This window comes from Mirounga leonina, unplaced genomic scaffold, assembly GCF_011800145.1.
Source record: "Mirounga leonina isolate KUSES-001 unplaced genomic scaffold, KU_Mleo_1.0 Mir_154, whole genome shotgun sequence".
In the NCBI taxonomy this organism is placed as follows: domain Eukaryota; kingdom Metazoa; phylum Chordata; class Mammalia; order Carnivora; family Phocidae; genus Mirounga; species Mirounga leonina.
In genome coordinates, this window is record NW_023270389.1 from 63,724,176 (window position 1) to 63,751,493 (window position 27,318).

The 27,318-nt window shown below is 47.4% G+C and overlaps 1 protein-coding gene across 1 annotated transcript in view; it reads left to right on the forward strand.

Moving 5' to 3' along the window:
- The window catches only part of KIF26B (kinesin family member 26B), a 438,834-nt gene that overhangs the window by 299,148 nt on the left and 112,368 nt on the right, over nt 1–27,318 (forward strand). The window contains exon 5 of the mRNA XM_035010982.1: nt 6,675–6,858. Within this exon, the coding sequence (XP_034866873.1) occupies nt 6,675–6,858 (184 nt within the window). The remainder of the gene's footprint in view (nt 1–6,674; nt 6,859–27,318) is intronic.

Genomic DNA, 27,318 nt, shown 5'->3' on the forward strand with positions numbered 1-27,318 from the left:
GTGGACATCTTGCCTGTTTCCAGAAGCTTTGCCTCGGACCACTGGTTCTTGTCACCTAGCCTCTCTATTTCTAATCGGCTTTATTTTCTTCAACCCCTGCGTCATTGACCCTGTGGGTTTCCGAGGAGCTGCTGTGATCTGTCATGTCATTGCTCATTATCAGGCAGTCTTAATCCTCCGAGCATTGAAATATTTTATAATGGCGCAGAAGCCGTCGCAGCCCATGGCAGCCCCGGCCACTGTCACGTCAGGTAGAAGTTAGGGTTGTCTTTTACATGCTGACAGTGGACACCCTATCACCGTCGTCCCCTCCTGGGTCAGGAGATGTGGCAGTGTGGAGGGCCTCTGTCCTGCCCTCCTCTGGAGGAGCTCTTCAGCTGATGCCTCAACCAGCCAATTGCCTGGGCCCAGTGTAGTTGAGCTTGAATGACCTCTTAATTTGTATAGACCATTTACCCACCTATCTGAGCATCCCACAGATAAGAAGAAATGCTTTCTTGGGGCACGTAGGTGGCTCTGTTGGTTAAGTGTCTGACTCTTGATCTCTACTCAGGTCTTGATCTCAGGGTTGTGAGTTCGAGCCCGGCGTTGGGCTCCAAACTGGGAATAGAGCCTACTTTAAAAAAAAAAAAAAAAGAAAGAAAGAAAAGAGGAAATGCTCTCCGAATGTGGTTAGCAACACACGGTATGTCAAATTTTTAAAAAAAATAGTGAATCCTTAAAAAAATGACTACACTGCCTGATACTCCTGCCTGTTCCCTAAGGAAAGTTCTATTCCTCCTGAAGCTAATAATTCTTAAGAGATTAAGTCAATATTTTAGTAATCTCTAGACACTAAGGGTGGCAGACCCCAATTTAACTCTCATGAGATACACTTATCACAAAGGGCTTTCCATTTTAAGCACCCACAATTCTGAAAATTCAAGGTCAAATAGTCTGTCACACAAATGCAAAAAAAAAAAAAAAATCCTCATAAAATCCCCCTCTGATCTATATAACTGAGACCTAAGATTTCCCCCCAACTAACCCAATTACAGTTACCAGGTAGTTATTTGTCTCCTTTTGTTTTTTTAGATCTGGGTAGATCTGGCCAATGAGAATAAATAACTGTCCCATGTGAAGGTCATCTCAATTCTAAACTGATTTCTGAATTCAGATAACATCCCACAATGTGTTAGGATAGTTGTCTCCTGGGCGAGATGTCCCCAGAGGGAAAAACGGAGCTCACCAGTTTAAATTCTTGCCAAGTTCCCAGCCTTATAAGGCTTAGCGTGACACCACTTTCCTTATTCAGTAAATATGAATTTCATCCTGTTAGAGAGACTATCTTTTTTTCTTGAAACAAGGCACAGAGAAGTAAATGAAGCTTATGGATATTTAAGGATGTGTGCTGGGATGAATAGCTTGAAGGTAATATGTGATACTCTCCATGGTAAGAATGAGACAAGCTAAATATAGCTTATAGTAGTGTTTTAGGGTTTTTTTATTGTTTGAAATCTTCTAAGACGACCCACTCACTCATTTTTCATCCTGTGAAGAAAGAACTTATTAGAAGGCATTAATTACACAAAATACACGTCTGGCCAAAATGTCTTTACCTTTTCAATTCTTTCATGACTCCCTCTCCTTTATGTCACTGAATAATACAATTATCCATGAGTGATTTCTGGACCCTAACCTTCCCCTCTCTGCCTGTCATTAAAGTATTATATAATAAAAGCAGAAGCTGCTGACTTCCAAGATACTGGAACATATAAGACAGATTAGATCAAACAGCTGGCTCTAATGATGTCGAAATTAAAGTAAAATGTTCTCATAGAACATAAGGCTATAAAGTGGTTCTTATTAATTTTTCAAATTCTGGAATTCTCTTTAGTACATTTATTTCATATACATGTTTTAAAAAGAAAGTAATTTTTAACTGTATTCTCAAAATAATTCCCTCCATTACTATTTCTCTGCATTGAAGCCAACAGAGGCTTCCCTAAATGGAATTTAGTGATTCTAGGAATCACTTCAGAAACTCTGCCTTGGAAGAGATTTTGGAAGACATCTGATGCATCTTTCCCCCTGATATTCCCTGGAAGTTATTTTCTGGCTCCTACTTAGGCACTTCTGATGACAGAAAGCTCACTATTTCGTGAAGCAGACCCTTGACTAATGGGTTACTCTGGTTTCTAGAAAGATAAACCTTATACTTATAAACCCAAATGTGTCTTTATGTCTCGCCTACCTGTTTTGCTACCTATTTAGAGACAGTGTTGTACAATATGGGGCAGGTAGACCTACATTCAATCTCAGCTTCACTACCTATAATCCTACAAAGTGCCATCTATTAAGAACTTCCTTTGTATTGAACCTCTAACGTACAGTCTTATTTCATTTTCCTAAAAAGTCTACAAAGGTAGGTACTATTTTTGCTGGATCTTACTACACAGAACCTGAGGCTGATAATCATACTGATGACAGTGATGATGATTGTATTATCGAGTGCCAACAACACGCCAGGTGCTATGTAGATCCTTCGTATACATTATAAACAATCGGGATTGAAGTAATTTGCCCATTATCTGCCCAGATAGTAGCTGACGAAGTTTGATGTCCAGATTCAGGTCAGATGCTAAAAGTACTCTGGATTTAACTCTTTGAAGTCCTGTTCCTTTGTGAAATTGGGAGTAGTGTTGTCTTCCTCATCAGATTTTCTGAGATTAAATAAAATAGACTGTGAAATTATCTGGCATTCTTGCTTGAAAAATACTTCCTGCTACATATCATTTACTCATTTTTTTAAAAGATTTTATTTATTTATCTAGTTATCTATTTATTTATTTATGAAAGAGAGAGAGAGAACGCCTGCGCTCGAGCAGGGAGGGGGCAGAGGGACAAGCAGACTCTGTGCTGAGCATGGAGCCTAATGCGGGACTCGATCTCATAACCCAGAGAGCATGACCTGAGCTGAAATCAAAATTCGGACACTTAATCAACTGAGCAACCGAGGCACCCCTGTTCTTTTTTTTTTTTGAAGACAGTTTTTTAGAAGACTTTTCCTTCCCTTTTCTCCTGGTTTATATTCTCTAGGCTAAATATCCCCAGATCCTTCAATCTTCATTCATTCATTCAACATATACATATGCTCCTTTGACCCCACTGGGATTTACATTCTAGAGAGGAAACAGACAATAAACAACACACATGGGGCGCCTGGGTGGCTCAGTTGGTTAAGTGACTGCCTTCAGCTCAGGTCATGATCCTGGAGTCCCTGGATCGAGTCCCACATTGGGCTCCCTGCTCTGCGGGGAGTCAGCTTCTCCCTCTGACCCTCCCCCCCCTCATGTGCTCTCTCTCATTCTCTCTCTCTCAAATAAGTAAAATCTTAAAAAAAAAAAACACATGATAACTAAATAAATCACCTGCTGCGTTAGAAGACAGGAAGTGTCGTGCAGGGGGTGGGTGGGTAAGGCAGGCAGCGTAAGGGAAATGAGGAGATGGGGGGGCGGGTGCTGCTGGTTCATTTACTACGGATGTGTAACCAGTTATCCTGAAACTTAGTGGCTTAAGTCAATAACGATCACTTACTATCTTTCATGGTCTCTGGAGTTCAGAAATTTGGGACAAGACATAGTAGGGATGGCTTATCTATGCTCACAGTGCCTTGGGCCTCAGCCAAAAGACTTGAAATATGGCCCCCGCAATCATGTAAAGGCTCATTTACTCAGATGTCTGGTAGTTGATGCTGGCTATCGACTAGAGTCCTCAGTTCTTCTCTGCATGGCCTTTTCCATGTGACCTGGGCTTCCTCACAACACGAGGCCGGGTTCTAAGGGTGAGAAAGTTGGTAGAAGCCATATTGTCTGTTATGACCCAAACTTGGAGGTCATTCAACATCATTCCCACCACATTTTGTTCATCAAGGCAATTTGGAAGTTCCAGTGGGGTTCAAAGAAAAGGAAAATAGACCATGCCTGTCAATGTCATGTCCTAGGAAGAGCATGTGGGATGGGATACGTATGGGTGCAGCCATCTTTGGAAAGTACAGTCTGCCATGGTGTGGAGTTCCTGTGGTAGCATTTGAAGAAAGCTTTGAAGGAGGTAAGGGAATGAGCCATGTGCCTTGCTCGGTCTGGGGCAGAGTGTTCCAGGCTAAGGCAGGGGCCTGTGCAAAGGCCCTGCAGCGGGAGTGTACCAGGAGTGTTTGGAGGCTAGTATGGCTGGATCAGAGTAATTGAAGACGAGAATAGTAGGAAAGGTGGTCTGAGATAGGAGGGAGGATATATGGGAGGCCTTATAGGTCACTGTAATTACTTTGGCTTTTACTATGAGAGGAGGAGCAGAATGGGGGAGTTGTGTTTTATGAGCAGTTATGTTTTAAAAGACCCACTCTGACAACCATGTGGAAAACAGCCTGGGCAGTGGGGGTGTGGGCTGGGGGGCGACAGAGGAAGGGAGACGAGTCAGGAGACTCTTCTAGGAACCCAGGCAAGAGGGGTTAGTGGCTCAGACAGACAGAGTGGCAGTCAAGGCGGTGACAGGCGATAGATCATGGACGCATTCTGGAGTTCAGCCCATATGGTTTCCTGATGGATTGGCTGCCTGGTGTGAGAGAAAGAGGAGTCAGACATGTCGGAGCTGTTCCACGGGTGGAACTTTCATTTTCTGGAAGAGGGAAGGCCAAGGGCCCACAGCTTTTCAGGAAAAGATCAAGAATTTAGTGTCTAAGTCCGAGACACCAATTAGAGATCCAAATGGAATTGTTGAGGGGGTAGTTGGATAAATAAATACAGAGATCCAGAGAGAGGTCTAAGCTGGAAATAAAAATTTAGGGGTCACTGGCATTGCGATGTTATTTAAATGGTGCTCTTGGGAGATAATAGCCAGAGACTGAGGGTAGACATGAAAAGGACCGAGGACTGAGCCCTGAGGCATCCTGCTGCTGAGGCGAGGGGAAGAAACCAGCCAAGAAAACCAGAAAAGCATGGCCAGGAATGTCCTAGAAGCCTCAGGAAGAAGATACAAGAAAGCGAAGGATATAATCGGTGCTCTGATGGGTCGGGAGAGATGGGGCTGAGAACCATGCCACTGAGCTACTGTGCAGGTCGTCCCAGCCGGGACAAGAGCAGCTGGGGGTTGGACCCCCCCTGGAATGAGCTCAGAGGCAGGGGAAGGAGAGGAACCAGAGAAAACAAGGATAGACCACTCTTGCCCTGAGTTTTGTGCAAAGATGAACAAAGAAAGAGAACGGGAGCTGGCTGCGGAAAAAGAACCAAAAAGAGGTTTTGTATTTTTCCTTTAAGGTGGGAGAAACTACAGCAGGCTTGTATGCTGTTGGGAATGATCTGGGATTTTCCAGAGTGAAAATCTGGCACTGTAGGAGAGAGAGGAGGGAATCCTGGGGTGATGTCCTTGGGAGGGCCCTACATATGCTTTAACTTCCAGGACCCTCACTCTCCTCCTCTTCAGGGTCTGTGAGTGGGGCGTGGTTGGGCGTGGATGGTAGACTAAAGAAAAAGGAAGAAGCCAGCGGCCTGCTATCTCTGGAATTAATCCAGAAGTGAGTATATCAGTGTCTCTGCAATAACTTGGCCTCGTGGCCACTTGCTTTGATTTCTTCCCACCCACCCCCACCACCACTCGCTATAATATGGTGTAACTGTTGCAGAACATTTGTGTGGTGGGAGATGATATGTGAACCCCCAACACTATTAATGATGCCGGCAACCTCCTTCCCGCCTTTCCCCATCTGCCTTCTCTGTACCACCTTTGCTGGCTCTGACCCTCACCCCTGGTGCTTGCCCGTGTATTGCATTTTTTTTTTTTAAAGATTTTATTTATTTGAGAGAGAGAGAGAGAGCACAAGCAGGGGGGAGGGACAGAGGGAGAGGGAGAAACAGGCTCCCTGCTCAGGGGGAGCAGGCAGTCTGACGCGATGCGGGGCTCTGTCCCAGGACCCTGGGATCATGACCTGAGCCGAAAGCAGACGCTTCACGGACTGAGCCACCCAGGCGCCCCCATGAATTGGGCTTTGTATCGAAAGACCACCCTGCACAAAGCCCGTTTTCCACACGAGCAGCCCATAGTCTCAGCACCGTACACCGTGGCTGGACTCTTCTGATTTGGTGTTACATTTCCAAAACCAGGTTGATTTATTTTTCCCCGTGGTCCTGGCCTGTGTGTTTTTCTTCCTCAGCCACACACGGAGTGTGCTTGATTGGTCGCCACGCGGTTCTTCATCAGGCTGGTTGGGATTTTACAAGGTGTTTGAATTTCTAAATAACTCATAAGGCCTCTCACACTTGAGTTCATACCAGAGAAGTTGTGGGATGATTAACCTCATAGATGCTGTTTTTGCCCAAAGACGACCAGCTGTATTCACGCTTAGGCTGAGTGTGGATCGCAAACAAGTCTTTAGAAACTGTGATTGTAGAACCATGCAATTGTATGTGTTTGTTTTTTTCCCCCTTCTGTATAAGTGATTGGGTGGCTCACTAGGTTTACTGCGCTGTAGTAAGGGGCCGCTTCTGAGCCCCTGGAGGATGAACAGGGAACTATCTAACTTCAGGAAGAACCGGGGGTTCTTTAAGGGAAAGTGGCTAAATAAAGTGAGCCTGGCATATCTGATTGGACATTGGACCATACTTGCCCCTCATTGTCCCTCTTCTGCATTTTTTTCCTTCCAGAGCTGCCCAGAAGTTAAATCTGTCTTCTAAAAAGAAGAAGCACCGACCTTCCACCTCGTGTGTGGCCGAGCCCCCTCTCTTTGCCACCAGCTTCAGCGGTATTCTGCAGACCTGCCCTCCACCGGCCCCACCCTGTCTGCTGCGGGCCGTCAGCAAGGTGAAGGACACGCCAGGCCTGGGCAAGGTAGGAGCTCGGCTGGCAGGGCTGTGCACAAGGGGTAAGAAGGGCACGAGGAGCCCAGTTTGGCTGTTAAAATGAGAGGGTGATGGGGAGAACAGGAGACAAGCTTAAATTCACTTGGAAGGACCGTAAACTTTTCTTTAGTTACATGCATTGCGTTGCAAATGAAGACATTCAAATTACTGGAGATCTGATTGGGTTTGGGCAGGAAGAACCAGCTGTGCGGTGTGGGACAGGACTGTAACCATCTGAAGACAAGACACAGAGACACAAAAGGCAGTGGGCAGAGGCAGGGGCCCAGGGAAGACACACCTCCCCAGAAAGAGGCCCGCCAATAGGCCAAGGTTATCAGGAGATGCGGCTCAGCTGGGTTCGGGGTAACTTTGTTCTCAGGCGTCACCCCCAAACTCTCTGTGCTGACATGGGCATCCGGGTAAAGTCACCGGACTTTAAAGTCTTGCCCTCCAGTTAGAAAACACGCTGGGGCTTATAAGAACATTGAGCTCCAGGAAAGTGGTTGTTGCCTTTCTTTCCTTTCCGTCGGAAGTAGGACGGGGCACACAACCTCGCCGGTGCCTCGCCGACTTCACATGGTCCGCCCCGGCTTCTTTCTGGAAAGTTGCAGGTCTGGCTGAACGGGGCGGCTGCTATGCTATGAGGACCCAGCTCTTATTGTCACCGTTCCCCTTTCCCCTTGACCCCCAGACTCTGCTGTTCAGGTTCATGGTCTTCCCGTAACTCGGAGTCCTTCTGGAGTTTGGGACCCTCTGCCCCTTCTTCTCCTCCCAGTTTCTCTGCCTCCTCCCAAGCTCTCCCCCGCACCTCAATTTCACCAGCCCACTGGGAAAGTATTAACATGCTCTGTTACTCTTCCCAACGGCATTTAAACTTTAAGATTATGTTGAATAGATCAATGCTTACTCCAGTGGAGAGCATCCAGTTCCGGAATGTTCCATGGCATGGGGCAGGGTAGGCAGTTGTGCGCTGATGGTTTTTCCAGCCCTGAAGCAAAGTAGGCAAGAAGGCTGCAGGGCTGCCCTGGCCTCACCAGCCAGGACGGAGATGGTGAAAACCCTACGGATCAGGATCCCTATCTAGGGAAGTACTCACGGGGGAGCCGCTGAGGGAGAGCAGGGACACCCTCACTGGGGTAATTATGGGTGGTTAACATGCTACCTTCTGGGGAGATTGGGCACAAGCAACTGCAGGGTGTTAAAATCTCCTTTCTTTTTAATCGTGCTAAGATACATGTAACATAAAATTTATCATCTGAGCCATTTTTTAAGTGTATGTGGGCTTTTGTTTTGCTAAGGAGTTTGGAACTTTAATACCAGAGCTGAACTGTCCTGGACGATATGGAGTTAGCATTGTAGGCTCCTTTTCTCACTTTCTGAGCCCACATCCAACTTCTCCTCTGAACAAATGTGAACAAATATTAAATGTTATTACTTTGAGGACACGAGATTATTAGCCAACCTGGCCTACTCATATACCCCAACATAGCCCTATCCAGGATACCTCAGAATGAACCACGTAAGAAACTGCCTCCCTGCATCTTTAACAGTGGTCCTCTCTGTGGTTCCTATAAGGGTCAGGGTAGCTCCATCTTCAGGTAGGCCTGGACCCCAAGCCACGGGCCTCCTGTCCTCTCCTGCCCCATCCCTAATCCCCCTCCCTGCAATTCTGAGACAACGGGACCAGGTCACCAAGGGACTGAACCAACAGAAAGAGTGTCACCAGCCAAGAGGATGACCCAGCACTTGCATCAAAATAGTTTGGAGGGCACTGGTCAGATATAAGCAGACTGGATATTATTCTACACACATAAGTAGGATTATAAATAAGATAAGCAGGAGTAAGACCAGGTATAACCACAATTAAGGTTATAATTGTTAGTAAACAAAAGCATGCAAACACACTTATTTTCTTAATGGAAGATACCCTCTGTCTCATGCATTTGCAATCCCATATGCTTCTTTGAGTGGGAGAGAAGGGGGTGATGGGGGCCATTAACTGGCCAGGAAGGGCAGGAGGTACTGAGTGTGTCTGAGGAAGTATGTCATGGATGGGCCCATCAGATTGGGCGTTCCAGAAGGTGACGGAGGTGGCACCTGTCTGCGGAGCATGGTGGGGGGCCATGGTGGGAGGAAGTGGCCGTGGGAGGGAGGGACTTGGGAAGGGAGTAGTAATCATATACTCCTTAAAACCGGGTGTATGGCTGAAACGAGAGCTTGATAAGAACTTGCATCCTGCCGCCTCTTCTGCACAGTGCTGGGGGGCCTGGACCTACCATAGGGGCGCTCATCTCCCACATCCCCACTCTCGCACCCCCTGCTGCCTCACCATAAGGAGCTGCAGTCCTTACCCATATGGAAGGATTCATTCCCATCAATGTAGCTCTGTTGCAGAACTTGCGTATTAACATCTCTAAGAAATACAGTGGAGTTTAATATGGAACATAACTGGTGCTATATATAAATCTATAGGTTGGAAGTAGGGAAGCTTCATGGAATCGCCAGAAGCAACTTAATTATTTACACCTGAGGTGGGGGTTGGGTGCAAACCCAGTTCAACCCTGACCTCTTGTGCCTCAGCCACCCCAGGACTTCCTCGGAAGACCTGGGCATGGAAGAGGCGGATGGGTTTATCTAGAGAAAGCCTCTCATTTAGCGAACAAGGTAACTGAGGCCCCCAGAGGGTAAGAGATCTCCCAGTGCCTCCTGAGTCAGGAGCATTAAGCCATTTTATTTTCTAGGTCTCGCTGGGCTGCCACTAGATATACATGACCTTTAAAATTTGAGGGTGGAGTCAAGAATGTGAGGGGGCCACGGGCGTCACAAAATAACCTTGGGCTCCAGTTGTCTTCATCCAGTGGAGGCTGGGCGAGAAAGGGCAGGTGGAGCAGCCAAGAGCAGACCCACAGTGAGATCAGAGGAGCTCCATGGCGCTCCCTGCTGGTGTCAGCTGCTCCCCAGACCCTCCACCCAGGGTCCCTGCAGCCACTGAGCACCGCTTGAGGCAAGAACTCTTCCAGACGCCAAGGTGACTGAAGGATTTGCAGTGACTTCAATGTACTTGGAGCTGCAGTTCAGCAAACACAGGAAATACCCTGACGTTGTCAGCACCTGGCACTCTCCTGGGCACACTGCAAATATTCGTTGGGCATCTGTTGTGTGTCAGGCATGGTGCTAGGCACTAGGCTTGCAGTCATGGACACACAAGGCAGAATGCCAGTCCTTACGACACTTATAGCCTTGTGCATTATTCCAGTCAGTCTTAGAAATCTCACCAGTTTGGGGCGCCTGGATGGCTCAGTCAGTTAAGCATCTGACTCTTGATTTCGGCTCAGGTCATGATTTCAGGGCCGTGAGATGGAGCCCCGCGATGGGCTCCATGCTGGGCGTGGAACCTGCTTGAGAGTCTCTCTCTCCCTCTGCCCTTCCCTCCCTGCTCATGCACATGTGCACATGAACACGTGTGCATGCACACGCTCTCTCTCTAAAAAAAAAAAAAAACAAAAACTCACCAATCTGGACCAAAATGAAGGACAATCTGATTTAAGGAAGAGTTGGAATTACTTCCAAGTAATATAAACAAAGCTATACTAAATGGTCTTGTAGAGACATTCTTAATGAATAGATAAAAATGATTAGTGGATGAAAGCAGCTTAGTCCCCATTTATATTTCATTGATTTAGCTTATATGTAAATTATACCTCTAATCTGTCTGAAAATGGCTCCTTCTCCTAGTCAGTAAATGCTCTTCGTGAAATTTGTTTGCACAATTAATTAACATCCATGTTTAAGGTTCATTTGTTAGTTGTCACAGCTTAATGTCAGAGCTCTGTGTCTTGGATTACAAGCTTCTAGAGCAAATCATGTTACCTGTTTAGCTCACTGAGTGTGTGGTTCTGCCGCCATGCCTCCCATGTGCAGCGCTCTTGAAGGCGAGACTGGTAATGGTGATAGTCATGTGCACCAGTACGTTGGCTAGTTCTCCTCTTCCCAGAAGAATATCTGAAGGGAAATCCATGAAGCATGAAGGCGGAAAGGAGCCTTCTTTTTCCTTTAGAACCTCTGGGAATGCCTCCAAAGCACGGAATGAGAAGCGCTCAGCCCATTTTCCCCCAGTTTGTGTTTTGGGAATATAAGAAAACTCTTACAGGTGAGTGCTAGCAGCAAGAGAACAGACTCTACAGAATATAGAAAGATCACAGAAAATTGGATGGAGCGATCATGAAGAGGCATGATGGAAACTTAAGCTGGGACAGGTTGGGAAGGGCTTGTCATACTTGATTCACTCAGCGAATATCTATAGAAGTCCTGCGTCCCAGCAGGGCACAGGACAGTGGAGCTGGTTGGCTGCTCTGTGCACATCCCTGTAAAGGAAGGGGGGGGGTGTCCTGATTTCCATGAACTCGAGGCTCCTGTAAAGATGTTTGCCTGGCATGCAGCCTCAGCCACCGCTCCTGTATCCTCCATGCTGTTTCCTGCTCCTGGGGATCCCCGCTAAGGCATCCCCGCGTGGTGTCCATGTGGTGGCTCCCCCTCACCATCCGCCCACACCCATCTGTGCGTTTCTCAGATGCTTCCCCAAAATCTCTCTTCTTTGGGCCATGCAGCCTGGAGGCAGGTGACTTGGTGGAGTCTTCAGAGTTTCGATTTAGAAATAGACTTGCTTGCCTGGCTGGATTACGTCTCCTGTGCAGTAAAGGCTGTGGCTGTTCATTCTTTTCAGCCCTTAATTTTAAGCCATCTGTATTGTATTCAACACTATTTTTCAAGCCCAGTAGCAGCATATTTTGATCTGTTAAAAGGTATGTGTTCTAAATAATCTCTCTCTCTGTCACACACATACACACACACACACACACACAAACAACTTGGCCAGTGTTACCACTAGGTCCTACATTGTCTAGATTTAGCTTCATTCTAAACTGTCTCTTGTTTGATGTGGAAGTTCATAGCATAGGAAAAAAATAAAAGAACCATGTGAGCTTGTTAGTGGAGACTATTTTTCCTTTACAGATTTATAAGCCTTTTTACGGTCAAAGCCATTCGATTACAGGCACACCTCAGAGATATCGCACGTTCGGTTCCAGACCATTACAGTAAAAGCAAAGATCAAAATAAAGTTGGCCAAATGATTTTTTTTGTTTCCCAGCACATATAAAAGTTATGTTTATATGATACTGTGGTCTATTAGGTGTGCAGTAGCATTATGTCTAAAAAAACAATGCACATACCTTAATTAAAACTACTTTATTGCTTAAAAATGTTACCCATCTGAGATTTCAGCAAGTTGTAATCTTTTCGCTGCTGGAGGGTCTGTCTCCATGGTGGTGGCTGCTGACTGCCCAGGGTGGTGGGCGCTGAAGGTTGGGATGGCCGTGGCAGTTTCTTAAAATAAGACCACAATGAAGTTCACCTCATCGATTGATGCTTCCTTTCATGGAGGATTTCTCTGTAGCATGTGATGCTATTTGATAGCATTGGACCCCTAGGAAAACTTCTTCCAGAATTAGAGTCAGTCCTCTCAAACCCTGCTGCAGATTTATCAACTCAGTTTCTGGAATATTCTAAATCCTTCGTTGTCATTTCAACCATCTTCATGGCATCTTCACCAGGAGTACATTCCATCTCAGGAACCACTTTCTTTGCGCATCTGTTCAGGTTTCATCATGAGATTGCAGCCCGTCAGTCCCGTCTTCAGGCTCCACTCCTGATTCTAGTTCTCCTGCTCTTTCCTCCCCATCTGCAGTGACTTCCTCCCCTGAAGTCTTGAGCCCCTCAAAGTCACCCAACTTCTTCCAAACTCCTGCTAATGTGGATATTTTGATTTCTTCCCATGAATCACAAATATTCTTAATGGTATCTAGGATGGTGAATCCTTTCCAGAAGGCTTTCAATTTACTTTGTCCCGATCCATCAGAAGAATCACTATCTATGGCAACTGTAGTCTTACAAAATATTTTTTCAATAATAAGACTTGAAACCTTGACCCATGGGCTTAGAATGGATGTTGTGTTAGCGGTCATGGAAACAACACTAATCTCGTTGTCCATCTCCACCAGAGATCTTGGGTGCCCAGGTGCATTGTCAGTGAGCAGTAATGTTTTGAAAGGAATCTTCTTTCTGAGCAGTAGGTCCCAACAGTGGGCTTGAAATCTTCAGTAAACCATGTCGTAAATAGATGTGCTGTCATCCAGGCTTTGTTGCTCTGGTCACAGAGCACAGGCAGAGTAGATTTAGCATCATTCATAAGGGTCTTAGGATTTCTGGAATGGCAACAGAGTGCTGGCTTCACCTTAAAGTCACCAGCTGCACGAGCCCCTAACAGGAGAGTCAGCCTGTCCTTTGAAGCTTTGAAGCCAGGGATTGACTTCTCCTCTTTGGCTGTGAAAGTTCTAGATGGCATCTTTGTCCAGAATAAGGCTGTTTCATCTACACTGAAATCTGATGTGGCCACCTTCATGAATTCTCTTAGCTGGATCTTCTGGAGAACTTGCTGCAGCTTCTCCATCAGCACTTGCTGCTTCACCTTGCACTTCTGTAGAGACGACTTCTTTCCTGAAACCTCGTGAACCAACCTCTGCCAGCTTCAGACTTTTCTTCTGCGGCTCCCTCACCTCTCTGAGACTTCCCAGAGTTGAGGACAGTCAGGGCCTTGCTCTGGGTTGGGCTTTGGCTTAAGGGAATGTCGTGGCTGTTTGGTCTTCTATCCAGACCGCTGAAACGTTCTCCATATGAACAGTAAGGCCTTCTTCTTCTTTCCCTTTCTTATCGTCCATGTGTTCACTGGAGTAGCACTTGTCATTTCCTTCAGGAACTTTCCCTTTGCTTTCACAGCTTGGCTCTTGCTTGGCACAAGAGGCCTAGCTTCCACCCTATGTCAGCTTCGACACACCTTCCCCACTCAGCTGAATCACATCTAGCGTTTGATTTAAAGTGAGAGACATATGGCTCTTCCTTTCACCTGAACACTTTAGAGGCTACTGGAGGGTTATTAATTGGCCTAATTTCAATTTTGTTGTGCTCAGGGAACAGGGAGGCCCAAGGAGAGAGAGAGAGACCAGGGAATGGCCATGTGGTGGAGCAGTCGGAACACACACAATATTTATTGATCAGGTCACCGTTGTATACGGGCACAGTGTGTGGTGCCCCAACTACAATAGTAACAAAGATCACAGATCACCACAACAAACATATGAAAAAGTTTGAAATATTGGGAGAATTAGCAAAATGTGACACACAGACAGGCAGTGAGCAGATGCTGTTGGAAAAATGGTGCCAGGAGACTCACCACAAACCTTCAATAAAAAACACAATGCCTGTGCAGTGAAGTTAAATGAAGCACAATGAAATGAGGTCTGCCCATACTGAACCCCTGTGATACTGTAGGGAAGAGGAAGCCGAGATTTCTGACATTCTGATTACAAGACAAAAACAACAAGACAGACAAATTTGATAAAAATCAGATTTTTAGAAGGTATTCATGTAGCTCTTATTTATTCAACAAGTAGAAATGGCTGGTGTATCTCTCCCTCATTCAGGAAGTGATGCCGGGTTATGTGGAGGAGAATTTCATGCCTTCCAGCCCAGCAAGGTTCAGGTTATTTAAACAGTATGCAAATTGTCAAATTCCTCATTATCGTTTCTATCATTCCTCATCCTGAAACTCTATCGGAGAGAACGGGAAAGACTTGAGCCAGCCTTTGACATTCATTTCAAGCATATATAAATGATAGAAAACTCCGGACTCCACTACTCACCAGTGACTACTCCATCCTTAAAAGCTACAGATGGGAAAAGTGACTTGTGAGCTCTCTATTTCAGTGTGCTGGAGGGGGGCAGGAGCAGGGGGAAGAATGTGTAAATAATACTGCATGAATAATACAAAATAATTCATCGAACGGCTAGTCTGATAGCTTTGTAAATTAAATTGCCAGCTCTTCTGGGGAGTAAATTCATGTGACCTTCTACTCCCTAATTACAGATACTCCTTTCTATGCTCTGCTGGTTTTGCTGGAGTCTGCTAAGCTCTTGTCTTTGGAGTTGGTTTTCTGTCCTTCCATTCTTTCTTATTCTGACCCCTCCTCCAGGCTGCATCTGAGGAAAGGAGACTTGGAGAAAACTTTTTGACTCATTCACCTAGGTGGGTCCTTTCCACTCCCCCACCCCTCCTACCCCATGCAGAGGTTTCCACGCAGTCCTAGCGCCCTCCCATCCCAGACACCCAGGGCTTCTCCAAGGGCCCAGCTGCTTCTGGAGCAAACCCAGATGCCCTCAGTCATGGGGGCTTTTGTCTACACCTCCTGCCATGCCACTCTCACATTTAGCAGCTTTCATTCTTGCAGATGAGAGGGAAGTATTAGAAGATGTTCTCCATTAAAGGCCACTGAACAGAAAGAGTCCAGGTAAAACACGTGTAAGGAAAGTGGGGTGCCATTTTGCTTTTCATTACTAGTGTGATTGCCTTTAATACTGCTGGTCAACTCATATGGAGGTAATTTTTTGTTGCTTTTATTATCAGAAGGAAAATTAGAAGGGTAAGCAGCACATTTCAGCTTCATTTAGATCTGATTTTGGACAGGAGGGTGCATTACCATATATAAAATACTCCATTTGGGGCTCTCTTTGCCCGAGTTATCTACAAAGAGCCAACTGGATGAAATGGTTCTTGGGTAAGCAGGGAGGAATAGTTGGGTCGGCAGCCCGGAATTACCTGTCTTATGTCTCAGTCCATTATTATGTGTTCAGAGCACAGGAAAGGGAAGAGATTTGTAGGTCCATTTTCTTCATAGAGCTTCTACATTTTCCAGTCCTCTGAACTTCTGCCTGCCTTAGGTGGAGCGGGGGTCTTCTGAAACCTTCTGGTTCAAGCTCCAGAGATGTGAATCCCCCAGACAGCGATCTCCATGGCCACGCTGTAGAAGAGATCTCTGTGGACAAGCCAGCTTTCCATTCCTTGCAATTCTGGTGAAATAGCCTTCTTGGTTTCTCTCACTAGGTTGCACATTTCTTGGGGGAAGGGAATCATGTTCTTTCCATCTTTGTACCCCTTCAGTGCCAGCTTCCATGAGGGACGCTCAAAACCTGTTGAACATTCACGTAATCCTGGTTAGAGCCTGGGAGGTTCTGATTGGGTGTTCGGCACGTGAAGGATCTGTCCTGCATGGTGAACGCTGTGTAGAGGAGGCAGAAACATCGAGAACATCCAGATGGCAAAGACCCTGGAGGTCCTTGCCCCACTTACTCTGTACCATGTATGTTGCCCCGGGAGAGCGACATCCATGAGAAGATGCTGCCTCGTGTTCGCACCCTGGCAGAGAGCAAAGGCACTGGACACCCCTCACTGAGGAAGCTTCTGGAACATCATCTCATCACATCCTCTCCTTGTGACTCTCAGGAAACCGAGGCCCAACAAGGTGAAGTAACTTATCAACCCATTTATGTGGGAGAAGAGAGAAGTTTTAACTTAGGAAGCTGATCAGTCATGAAGACTTTAAGGCATAATTTGCAAGAGAGATTGTTCATCTTTTTCCCCATTTTGTGATTTTCAGCCTCAAATCTACTGGCTTTTTTTTTAGGGTATTTTTTTAAAAGACATGGAGATGGTAGGTGTTGTATGTGTGTATGTGTGTGGACATGCAAGCATATAGAAAGAGAAAGAGGAAGGTGATTTTTCTAAGGGAACTTTTTAAAGGCTAGAAACCTGTGCCATAATTGGATAGGTTTGGGGCCTCCTGGAATACCTGTAATCCTAATTAGCATCCTGACTTATGGAATGAAAGCACAAGATAAAATGAGGGAATTCTCTCTGGGATAAATGCCACGTTCTCAATTAACCAAAGGGCAATAAGATGGATTATAATGCCAGAATAGGGCTTTTGATCATTCTTTGTCCAAAAGCCACATTTTGGTCAGGCTCAGCACAATGAGACAATTACTGATATCAAAAGAATGGGAATAGTAGGTGTACCTTAAGCTAACATTTCTCGCATCTTATCTTTCTATGTCTTTCTCTTGCTAATGGCTGCAAGGAAAGTTAATCATGATTTGCTATAATTATCCCATTAAAATGGGATTGATAGTAATGCTTTATAAAAAATGGTGAGTCCAAACTGCTGAGTTAATTAGAAAGTTTTCCTTTGTGTCTCAGAGTAAGAAATGCTGTTCTGGCTTCCTGAATGACTTGCATAACAAAATATTTGAATTCCTTTCCAATGCTTCATTGAACTAAAATGAATCATTATGGAGGGGGGAAGTCATTCTGATACAGTCTTAAAAGCAAACCATAATTTTCTTTAGATTTTTAAATAGTTCCTGAATTAAAAGTCCTCTGACTGCTCATTCTCTCCCATTGCTTTATGGGTCCATCTTAGCTCTGTTCTGTAATACCCTCTGAGCCCACTGGGCTGCTAACCAAAATACCATATAGACTGGGGCTGAAACAAAAACTTACTTCTCACAGTTTTGGAGACTGAGAAGCCCAAGTCAGGGTGCTGGCCGATCTGGGGTCTGGGGAGAGCTCCCTTCCTGGCATGTACATGGTGGTCATCTTGTCATACCTCATATGGGAGATGGGAGAGGAGAGAGGGCGAGGAAGCTCTCTCATCTCTTCTTATAATGGCACTCATCCCATCGGTGAGAGCTCCCCCCTCATGACCTAATTACCCCCAGAGGCCTGACCTCCTAATGCCATTACCTGGGGATTAACATCTCAACATAGGAATTCGGGAGGCACACCAACCTGCAGTCCACAACACTGGCCTCTAAATTCCAGCATTGAATTTGAGTACTTGACTTCCCAGGTAAACAACCAGAAATAGAACCATTATAGTAGCATTTAGTGCTGGGGACAGGATTCCTTTCAAATTCTTCTCCTGTTCCCTTGGTCTGCTCTGTGCTCCATGCCACAGCCAACCACTCAGGTAGACATTTTGTCCACTCGGAGCTGAGATCTGTTTACCACCACCAGTAAGATATTTGGTGGATTCTTTAGTGGGGCACTGTACCAGCTTTGGCAACCAGAAACTTTTTCTTGCTGAGACCAGTGATGGTAAAATCAGCGTCTTTCCCAGTGCTAGCTCCTTCTGTTTGCAAACTCAGTTCTCTTATTCCAGAGTGTGAGAGCTTGCTGGCAGAAAGCACTCTTGCCTGCTCCATCCCAATGCTCCCAGGTAGTCCAGCCGACCAGGGGGGCCATGTAATAAATGCTCCACCCCCACCCCAGAGCAGCACCACCTGCACTGCACTGAAGACCCCGCTTATCTGTGAAAATGGGCGGGCACAACCCTTAGACCGGAGCAGTTCAGGCCAGTGTGGGGCGAAAGGCAGAGGACCGAGACCGTGTCATGAGTTTGGTTCAGCCATAGTGATGGATGAGCTGCTGGCGGCCAGGCACTAGGAAAGCCTTGGGTGTGTTGTGGGGTGAAGTGAGAACAAGGTCAGGCAGGTGTGTTCCCTCCAGACACACCTCCAGCCATCATCACCACACAAAGCTGTTTCTCTCTCAGCCTTGAAACAGGGAGCCCTCTATGGAATCTTGTGACTTGTTTGCAGGGAAAAAAGGGACTCTTTTCTCCCAAGGGTTATTTCCTTCAGCTGCTTGGCCAGATGCTCCCCTACCACCCCACCGTTGATTTGGGGAAAGAGGAGTAAGAGCCTTTGGGAATGCCTCACCCCGTGGATGAACTGAGAGCAGGACTTGCTGCTCTGCCTGCTTCCCACTCCATCCCCTACTCTGTAAAAAGTGGGAAACATAGCACCCTCATAGGACTCGAGGACAAATAGAGCCATTCAGACCGCCACCATCTACACAGCCCTGGACTCAGCTGTGTGCTCTGGTTACAAGTGCGAGTGGTAAGGTGCCGCGTGAGGAGGGGACGCAGGAAGCCCAGCCCAGGAGGGGACGCAGCAAGCAAAAGACCATGAACACACTTCCCCCGGAAAGCTTGCTCTCATCTACAGGTCTGCTCAACCTTCGCTTGGCTGGTTCCTGCCCATCCAATGGATATTGTGGGAACGCCATTTCCTTGAAGAAGATTTCCCTGGTTAGGGGCCCTAATTTTCTCTTCTTTGTATCTATCACCCTTTGGATGACCGATCTCCATAATTCAGTGTTTAATGGATCTCTGTTGACTATAAACTTCTGGATGGCAGGGTCACCTTTCTCTTGTCCCCCTTCGAATCCAGAACACTACTCAGTAAATGGTGCTCAGTAAATGGTAGGTATGTTACGTTCTCAGGGAAGCCGAACCAACAGGATGTGTGTGTGCGTGTGCGTGTATATGCATACGCATGCACATATACATATATAGAGAGATCAGCTGTGGAGGCTGGCAAGTCCCAGGTAGAGACCCACAGGAGAGCTGCAGTTTGAGTCCAAAGCAATCTGCTGGCAGAATTCCCTCTTCCTCCAGGGAGGTCAGTCTTTTTCTAGTAAGGCTTCAGCTGACTGGATGAGGCTCAACCACAACATGGAGGGTAATCTGCTTTACTCAAAGTCTACTGACTTAAATGTTAATCTCACCTAAAAAAACACTGAAACTTTTAAAATAATGTTTGACGAACATCTAGGTACCCTGACCCAGCCAAACTGACACATAACTTACCATCACGTATGTGAAATAGTGGAGGATGGAATCATGACCTTGGTCTCCATTGTCCTGTGGTGATCCTTCACTTCTGTGTGTGATGCCTACAGCTTCTGTCATCTGGATCCCCTCCCTTGACCTTCAACATAGCCCTGAGAGGTGGGCAGCAGGGAGGATGTGGGCAGAGTTGACCCTACTCGTGGACAAGGGCACTGAGATTCAGAGAGGACAAGAGAATGACCAGAGGTGACATGGCTTTTCCGAGCAGATGGGGAGACCCTGCATCTTGTCTCCAGTGTTCTCTTCCTGATCATACAACAGAGATTGGCTGTTTCCTTGTGCCAGGCACTGGTAAATCCTCATTTCCGCCCTGTGGGGGGCATCTATGATAATCACCCCTCTTTTACATCCCCGGAAGCTGGAACGGATTCGAGGCATCTGCCCAAGGTCACAGACCCGATCCACGATGAAGCTGGGGCACGAAGCCCCGTTTTGCGACTTGCTCTCCACACCACTACACGATACTGTCTCTCCACACACTTCCTGTGTCGCCGTTTGGTTTCAGAAAAGTCCCGGTGTGCAGATGTCCCCCACTGCGGGGGTGCAGCTGCTTGTGTGGGGCAGTGGACCCCGGGGCCGGGGCAGGCGCGGGGCGGGCCTCCTCTGCTTCCAGAGTCCCACCACTGTCCCCTTCCCTCGTCATCTTGGAGAGCTTCGTACTTGTCACTGTGCTGCGTTATTCCTTGCACTGAAAGCTATACAGGTACAGATCGCCTTCTGCAGTTTCCGTGCAGTAAAGATAAATTACCAGTGAAAGTCAATTAATATTCAGGATGATATTTAAAGGCCCAAACAAATGAACAAACAGAAACCTGTTCTGAATTCCGTGGGAGAAAGAGCCCTTGCATGTCAGCCCTGCTCCAGAGTAGTGAGAACTCAGGGCCAGAGCTCGGCAGGGACGGGACCCCTGGAGCTGACTGGATATTTAACCCCACCCTGACCACATCGAGCTATCCAGGTGATTCAGTCCCACGAGAGTTCTGTGTCTAGAACACCAGATCAGTGACAATAGAAACGGCTGAGTTTCAACTTTTGTTAAAAGACGTCTATCTTGAGTGTGCGTTGAGCTGTGGTCCCCAGAGGCAGTGTGAGGAGAAGACCTACCCTGAGCCCCTCGTGCCTGCCCTCCCTGATGGCCACTGCTCCTGCTTTTCCCTCACCGTGGGCCATGTGTGCACACACACTTGCTCCTCCAGATGTGGCTAAATGCCTGCTTCCGTCATATCCTGTATCCACCCCAAGCCGGCTCCCTCTCCTCTCTGACGTCCTGTGCCGTGCTGACCCCCAGCACGGATTCTGCTCCTTAACCACTTCCCGCCTTACATCGCCTTCATTGTGTTACAGGTATAGCTTGTCTCCTCCACCAAGTCTTTTGTCCGCGTGAGGGTTTATACTGCTTTCATGCCCCCCAAATGCTTAGCTGTACGCCTGGCAGGTAGAACCCATTGAACTGAAAGACATTAAAATACAGAGTAAAGGGACACCCCGGCGGCTCAGTTGGTTAGGTGTCAGACTCTTGGTTTTGGCTCAGGTCATGATCTCAGGGTCATGACATCAAGCCACTTGTTGGACTCTGTGCTGAACTCGGAGCCTGCTTGGGATTCTCTCTCTCCCTCTGCCTCTCCCCCTGCTCGCATGCTCTCTCTCTCTCTTTAATAAATAAAAAATAGAGAGAGTATAACGATTTCATTTAATGATTATTTCTTCTGCTTTTGCCTCCTTCATTCCTCATTCATTTATCCACCATCCACTCACCCACGTGTCTGTCCACCAGGTGATGAATACGGCATGCATGGCAGACCTGCTATGTCGTGGTTACTTTGCGGACACACAGATGAGTTCAAAATGATCTCTGTCCTTAAGAATCCCAGAAATTGCTATTCAAGAGAGTTAAAAATCATTCTAGGTAGACAATGCAAACTAAAAATACCTATTATTATTATTATCATCGCCACACTGGCTTATCATGGCAGACGAGGCTGAAATTCGTGCAAGATAATAGGCTTTCCGGCGAGTTTTCTCCCTTACTCCTTTTTACTGAGTACACTCTAATATTCCTGCAGGATTCATATTGGATCATGATGACAACTGATAGAGCAGCAGGCAGGAAAGGATGTACTTTTGTTTCATTTTTTAACACACTGGTGTACTATTGCAATTCCCCTGCAGTTAGTTTGTATGAATGAATCATGGTGGCATGTGAAGCAATTGTATTCACACAGACTCTTGCTCAGGAGAACTCACACATCCTTTGCTCACAGAGAAAATTCTGCTGAAAGCACATGCTATGGAAGTTGTACTTTTCCCCTCCGAGGTGGGGTGAAGAGAGGGGCTTTGTTCAAGGTCATATAGAATGCCAGCTCCCACTCCAGGTTGTGCCTTCCTACCTTGCAAAATTCCAGTGTTGCCTCCTTTCCTTTGGGAATGCTCCTGTTATGATGGGAGACTGGCATCCGCGATGGGTCAGGTTCTGAAGTTATCTTGCAAAATATGTGTACTCGCAGGGGGTATGGTCTGGAGTGGGGAGGGGAATAGGGGAGCAAAAGAGAATGGAAGGAGTTTTGTATGAATTAGAAGTCTTTTTAGTTTCAAGCAACAGAAATGCAAACTGTCAGAAACTGGAAATGATGAGGGGTATTGGCAGCTCCTGGAACCAGACCATGAGATCAGGGAGCTCTGGAGTGAGGAAGTGCTGAGGGCTTCATACTCGCTCTCTCTGTCTTCAGTTCAGACCAGCTTTTGCCTCACCCAGCTGCTAACAGCTCTCAAGTATCATTCTTACAGTTTCCACCAGACCAGACAGGGTCCGATCTTCTCTGGCCCTAAGCTCGAAATTCTAGGCAAAGGCTGGTGTTGGCCCAGGTTGAGCGTGGGAGGACTAAGAAAGTGGCTGCTCCCACTGGGCTGGAGTGAGGAGGAGCATGTCCAAGTGGAAGACGATGCTGTCCTATAAGAAGGAGACAAATGAAGGTCATCCCCTGCATTTATGGGTGCTTTGCAGGAAGCACGAATGAGCACTTAGAAGGAATGGTCAATGCAGGGGATGATGTGCCTTAAATTCAAACGCGACCCATGTCAGACCCAAGCAGTATTTATTGAGCCTTTGCTATGTGCTTGTGAAATAAGGATTTCTTTGGGAGTTCATGTTGTGGACCACTATTTCACAATCATTAAGCAGTTTCTAGGGGAGAAGAGTGATGTATGTATTCAAGAGAGTTTAGAGCAAAGCCGCCATGCAGAGATTAGCCCAGGGAGTGAAACAGGTGATGGGCATTGGGAAGAAAATCTAAGGCCTTGGAGACCTTGGAGGAGGACCTGGGTGTGGCTATGCCAGGGAACACCAACGTCCTTGTGGATTGTGGATCTCAGAGGAGATGGACACACAGCCCTGAGTCAGATCTCCAGCTTGCAGGACATCTAGATGGGTAGTCTCATCTCCACCAGTTAATGCTGGCCACGATCTGCTTCCTCTGTAGGACAAATGTTGCACAGAAATGCCTCGATTTCAGCCACATCAATCTTTATGAAAATGTTCATTTCTCCTTTTATCGTTCCCATGGTGGCTCACCACAGCCATCCCATTTCCCTAGCAGTGGCAAGCTCCTGGCCAGAAGCACAAGCTGCCAAGTTAACCCTTGTAAGATTACATGGTGAAACATACAGATGCTTGGTGGTGGTCTCACTCATTCCACAAACACTCTGAGCCCACTCGGGAGTACCAGGCACTGTGGGGGAGACAATTTGCTATGCAATGGGAGCAAAACAGACGTGGGATTTTTTTTTTAAATTTTAGATTTCTAGAATTTTCCAAATCAGTTGAATAGTATCAATAATTGATATTCATGTGTATTCATCTTTAGTCAGCAGAACAACTGAACAGGTTCGTAGATTTTAAGTGGACGTGAAGCCTGAGAAAGGCTGCAGATCTCTTTAAAGAGGGATAGCCAGAGGCGGCTCTCAGTGTCTTCGCGTTTCCCATCACCACCGGCAGTGTGATGAGTTGGGGATGTGTAGGTCAGTGTAGTGGACAGAACGTGGAATTAGAGGACATGCATTGGAATCCCAGCTCTCCTCTTATATTTGCTGGGTGACCCCAGGGAGGTGTCATAGTCTGTTCAGGCTTTTAAACAACAGAAATTTACTTCTCTCAGCCCCGGAGGCTGGAAGTCTGAGATCAGGGTACCCATGTGGTCTGGTAGGGCCCACTCCTGGGTTACAGATTTCTTGTACCCTCCTGTGGCAGAATGGACTGGGGGACTCTGTGGGGTCCCCTTTATAAGAGCACTAGCTTCATTCATGGGGGTGCCACCCTCATGACCTGATCACCCCCCAGAGGCCCCCACCTCCTAAATCCATCACCTTGGGTGTTAGGTTTCAACATACAAATTCAGAAAGGACACAAACATTCAGTCCATGGCAGGAAGATACTTATTTCTCTGGGCCCTGAGTTCCTTATCTGTGAAATGGAGAAAGTAATCATTCTTCCTCACAAGGTCATTGTTAAGTGTCAGATGACTGTGCAGGGCACGTGGCTGGCTTTGGGCTGTGGGAAAGCCTCTTCTGTGGGTCCTGTGGAGCTCAGGGTGTAACGTTCCAGACCAGGGAAGCTGGAACCCAGATTCCTGCTGATCCCGTGGGTGTGGAAGCTTTGGGTGGTTGTTCAAGAGATGGGTACAGGGGGATGGGAGTCCATGCTTACTTAGGTCTGAAACTAGGATTTAAATGATAAAGGGAAGAAGCACGGGTCAGGTACAGATATTTTTGAGTAAAATATCTGCATTGCTATGCAATGGCAGCAAGTTGAGGCCAATCTCAGAGAATGTTCATCCAACCAGAGGGGAGACGTTCAGCCAACAGCCATGGTCAAGGGGCCAAGGGCTGGCACTGGGGGGAGTGATAGAGGCTCTTCCCAGGAGGCTGGTCACTGGCAACCCTGGGTTTCAGGGACAAGAAACCCATCTTAGGTACCAAAAAGGCCCCTGACTCTTAGAAAGCTAGGGTCCAAGGATCGGAGCCAGGACCGCATGAACTGCCTAGATGCTGGCCCAGCAGGTGACCCCCGGCAGCTTCTCGGGTTCCTCTTGTGAAGGAAGCCATGGTTCCCAGGCCTAGCCCTGGACGGAGCCTGGATTATGCCCACGGCTACTCTGCCGTGGGTCCAACCCAGATTCTTCACGGTGCTCCCATCCAGCTAATCACACGATCCCCAGTCAAGCTGTCCCTTGCCTGTCTTCGAAAATCCAAATTACTCAGTCCCGCCCTCCAGCTCCACCCCTGACCCTCAGGGACTGGTTTCCAGTGCTGTAAGGAGGGCCCTCTTCCTTTGGCTTCCAGGCCTTTGGCCATGCCACTCCCATCCCCCGCCCCACCTTCCCCCTTGGCTCTTCATTCACCTTTCTCCTTCAGACTTGAATTTGGGTGTTGTTTCCCGCAGGTAGTTTCCCTCAGTCTCCCAAGGCCTCTTGCTAGCCCCACAGCACCCTTGTGGGGGTTCCAACTCTGCATTTATTCTGCTGTGTTGTGTGTGGCCTACTGCCAGACACCACAGTTCTCTGCAGGCGGAGATTGGGTCTGACCACGCCCCATCCAGGACAGAGATTGCATCTGACCACGCCCCACCCGGGGCGGAGATTGCATCTGACCACGCCCCATCCCCAGTACCTGCCTGCACCAGGTGGGTGCTGCATAAATGTTCGCTCAGGATCAGAGACAGAAAGGTGCAGGGACAGGGTACCCACCGGGTCCTTTTCCTGCCTGCCCTCTCAGAGCAGCCACCTTTTACTTGAATAACAACGTGATACTTGGGAAACACACACTTATTTGCAAGGCAAAATGCATGACCTTGTCACTCAGAAGACCTCCATCCCAGGGTCTCACTTAGCCCTGGGATTGAGTAGTGCTGATAAGGGGAGAAGGTTAGTCAGGCATTTCTGTCTAGGTGATTTAGTTTTACAGAAGATGCTCTCAAATCTTCAGTGGGAGTCGAGGCAGAATTTTTATCAGATTATAAGAATATCAGCACATCATTATGCTACTCGTGCTGGAAGCTATTAAGTGTTTTCTCTGAGCCTTGGCATATGCAGGCTCATAGGACTTAAATTACAATTTAAGGAATTCTGTTTTTACTACCAAATGGACAGTGACTGACAACAGGTTTTGTTTTCTTCTTGGGCTCGGCCATTCTTTTTTTTTTTCTTTTTTTTACATTTTGGTGCCAGACAAGAGGTTTTGATGCCACCTCATCCCTCTATCTGCTCATCTGCCCTTGGCTGGGCCAGGGATGCTCACCTCCCTATCACTGGTTGCCCTTAACAAATGCTGTTTGTCCCTTGAGGCTCGGCTCCCACGTGACCTGCCACCTGTAGCCCCTCCCACTTGAACCACCTGCGTGAGCTGGGCATGCGTCCCATGCGGACCGTGAACTGTGGATGAAGGGGCTGTATCTTTAGTCACCTCTCGTGGTACATATTCATCTGAACACGCAGAGCTCCATCGCTTCAGTGCATCGAGCATCTGCTGTTTGCAGTCTGCCCTCTTGGAAGGAGACCCAGACGCCCCCAAGATGCAGACCTGGCCTTTACTTAAGAGCTTTCCTTCTGGTTAAGACAGGAGGAAGACTGATTGAGCTCTGCGAGTGATGCCGGGCCCACAACCTGCTATTCCGTCTCCTTCCTGTGAATGAAAACGTAGCTTATAGTTTTACTTCATTTTAATTCTGCCGTGATACTTGTTTTAAAATTCAGAGATCACCGGATGTTAATCCTCTTATTATCTCCTGTTGCTAATTATATTAGAAGGACAAAGAGGGAACTTGGATTTTGTGATGCTTTCACAGAGTACAGAGGCTTAAAACATCTCACTTAGACTTCACCGAGGTTCTCAGGAACCCTTCCGTTTCTGGGAAAATGCAAACGTGTCAAACCTGGCAGTCTCCCCCTCCCGAGGAAATCTGACATGTGAAACTCAGGTTGTTAGACCTGCTGTCAGAGGAGCTGTCTGCCCCAGAGCATCCTTCCCTCTGGCCGCCTGCAGCCTCTCTCCGCCGCCCCTCGCCCCCTGTCCCGACAGGGTTTTTGTCAGATGAGGGGGACCAGCCTCTCCACCTCGGTAGCCTCCCCGAGACACCCCTGGGCTCTGGAATGAACACATTCTGGACTTCTGGGTCTCACCTTCAAAGCCCCAGTCCCCAAGGGGAGCCGAGCTCAAGTGGAACGCAGGCTGTACCCTCCTTGTCCCAGGGGAGGCCGGATTGGCAGCAGCCTATGCAGACACAATCAACAGAAGTGGGGCCCAGCCCCTTTGGGGGAAACCAGAGCTGCCCCCCGAGGTTCGCCAGGTGCTCTGGGGAGCTGGGAAGGTTTTCAGCTCGTGGGCGGCTGTTTGTCATGAGGGGCATTCAGCACACGGGAGGCAGTGTGGAAACCCAGCAGCACAAAGCGATTTCCAGCTGGATCGTGGCTGATGAATAATGAAACAGCAATGGTGCAGCCGCGAGCTGACAGTAAGTAGGTGGCGGGAGGGGAGAGCTGGACATTTGCGGAGCCATTTGGTGGATGTGTCGCTCCCCTCCCGGGGGAAGAGCAGACCTGAAAGAGAGAGGCGGAGTTGTCTGTCTGCACACGAAAACCAGGTTAGGGAACTGTTGTTGCCACTGAGGGGCGGGTGGGTTCCTCTGCAGAGAACCTCTCGACCTGTCTGTAATTCTGACTCGGCGTTGATATTTGCATCCCTGCTGACAAGGGGAGAACATTCCTATTTCTGCTGTGACGATAATAGCCACTAATACTTACGTAGTGCTAACTGTG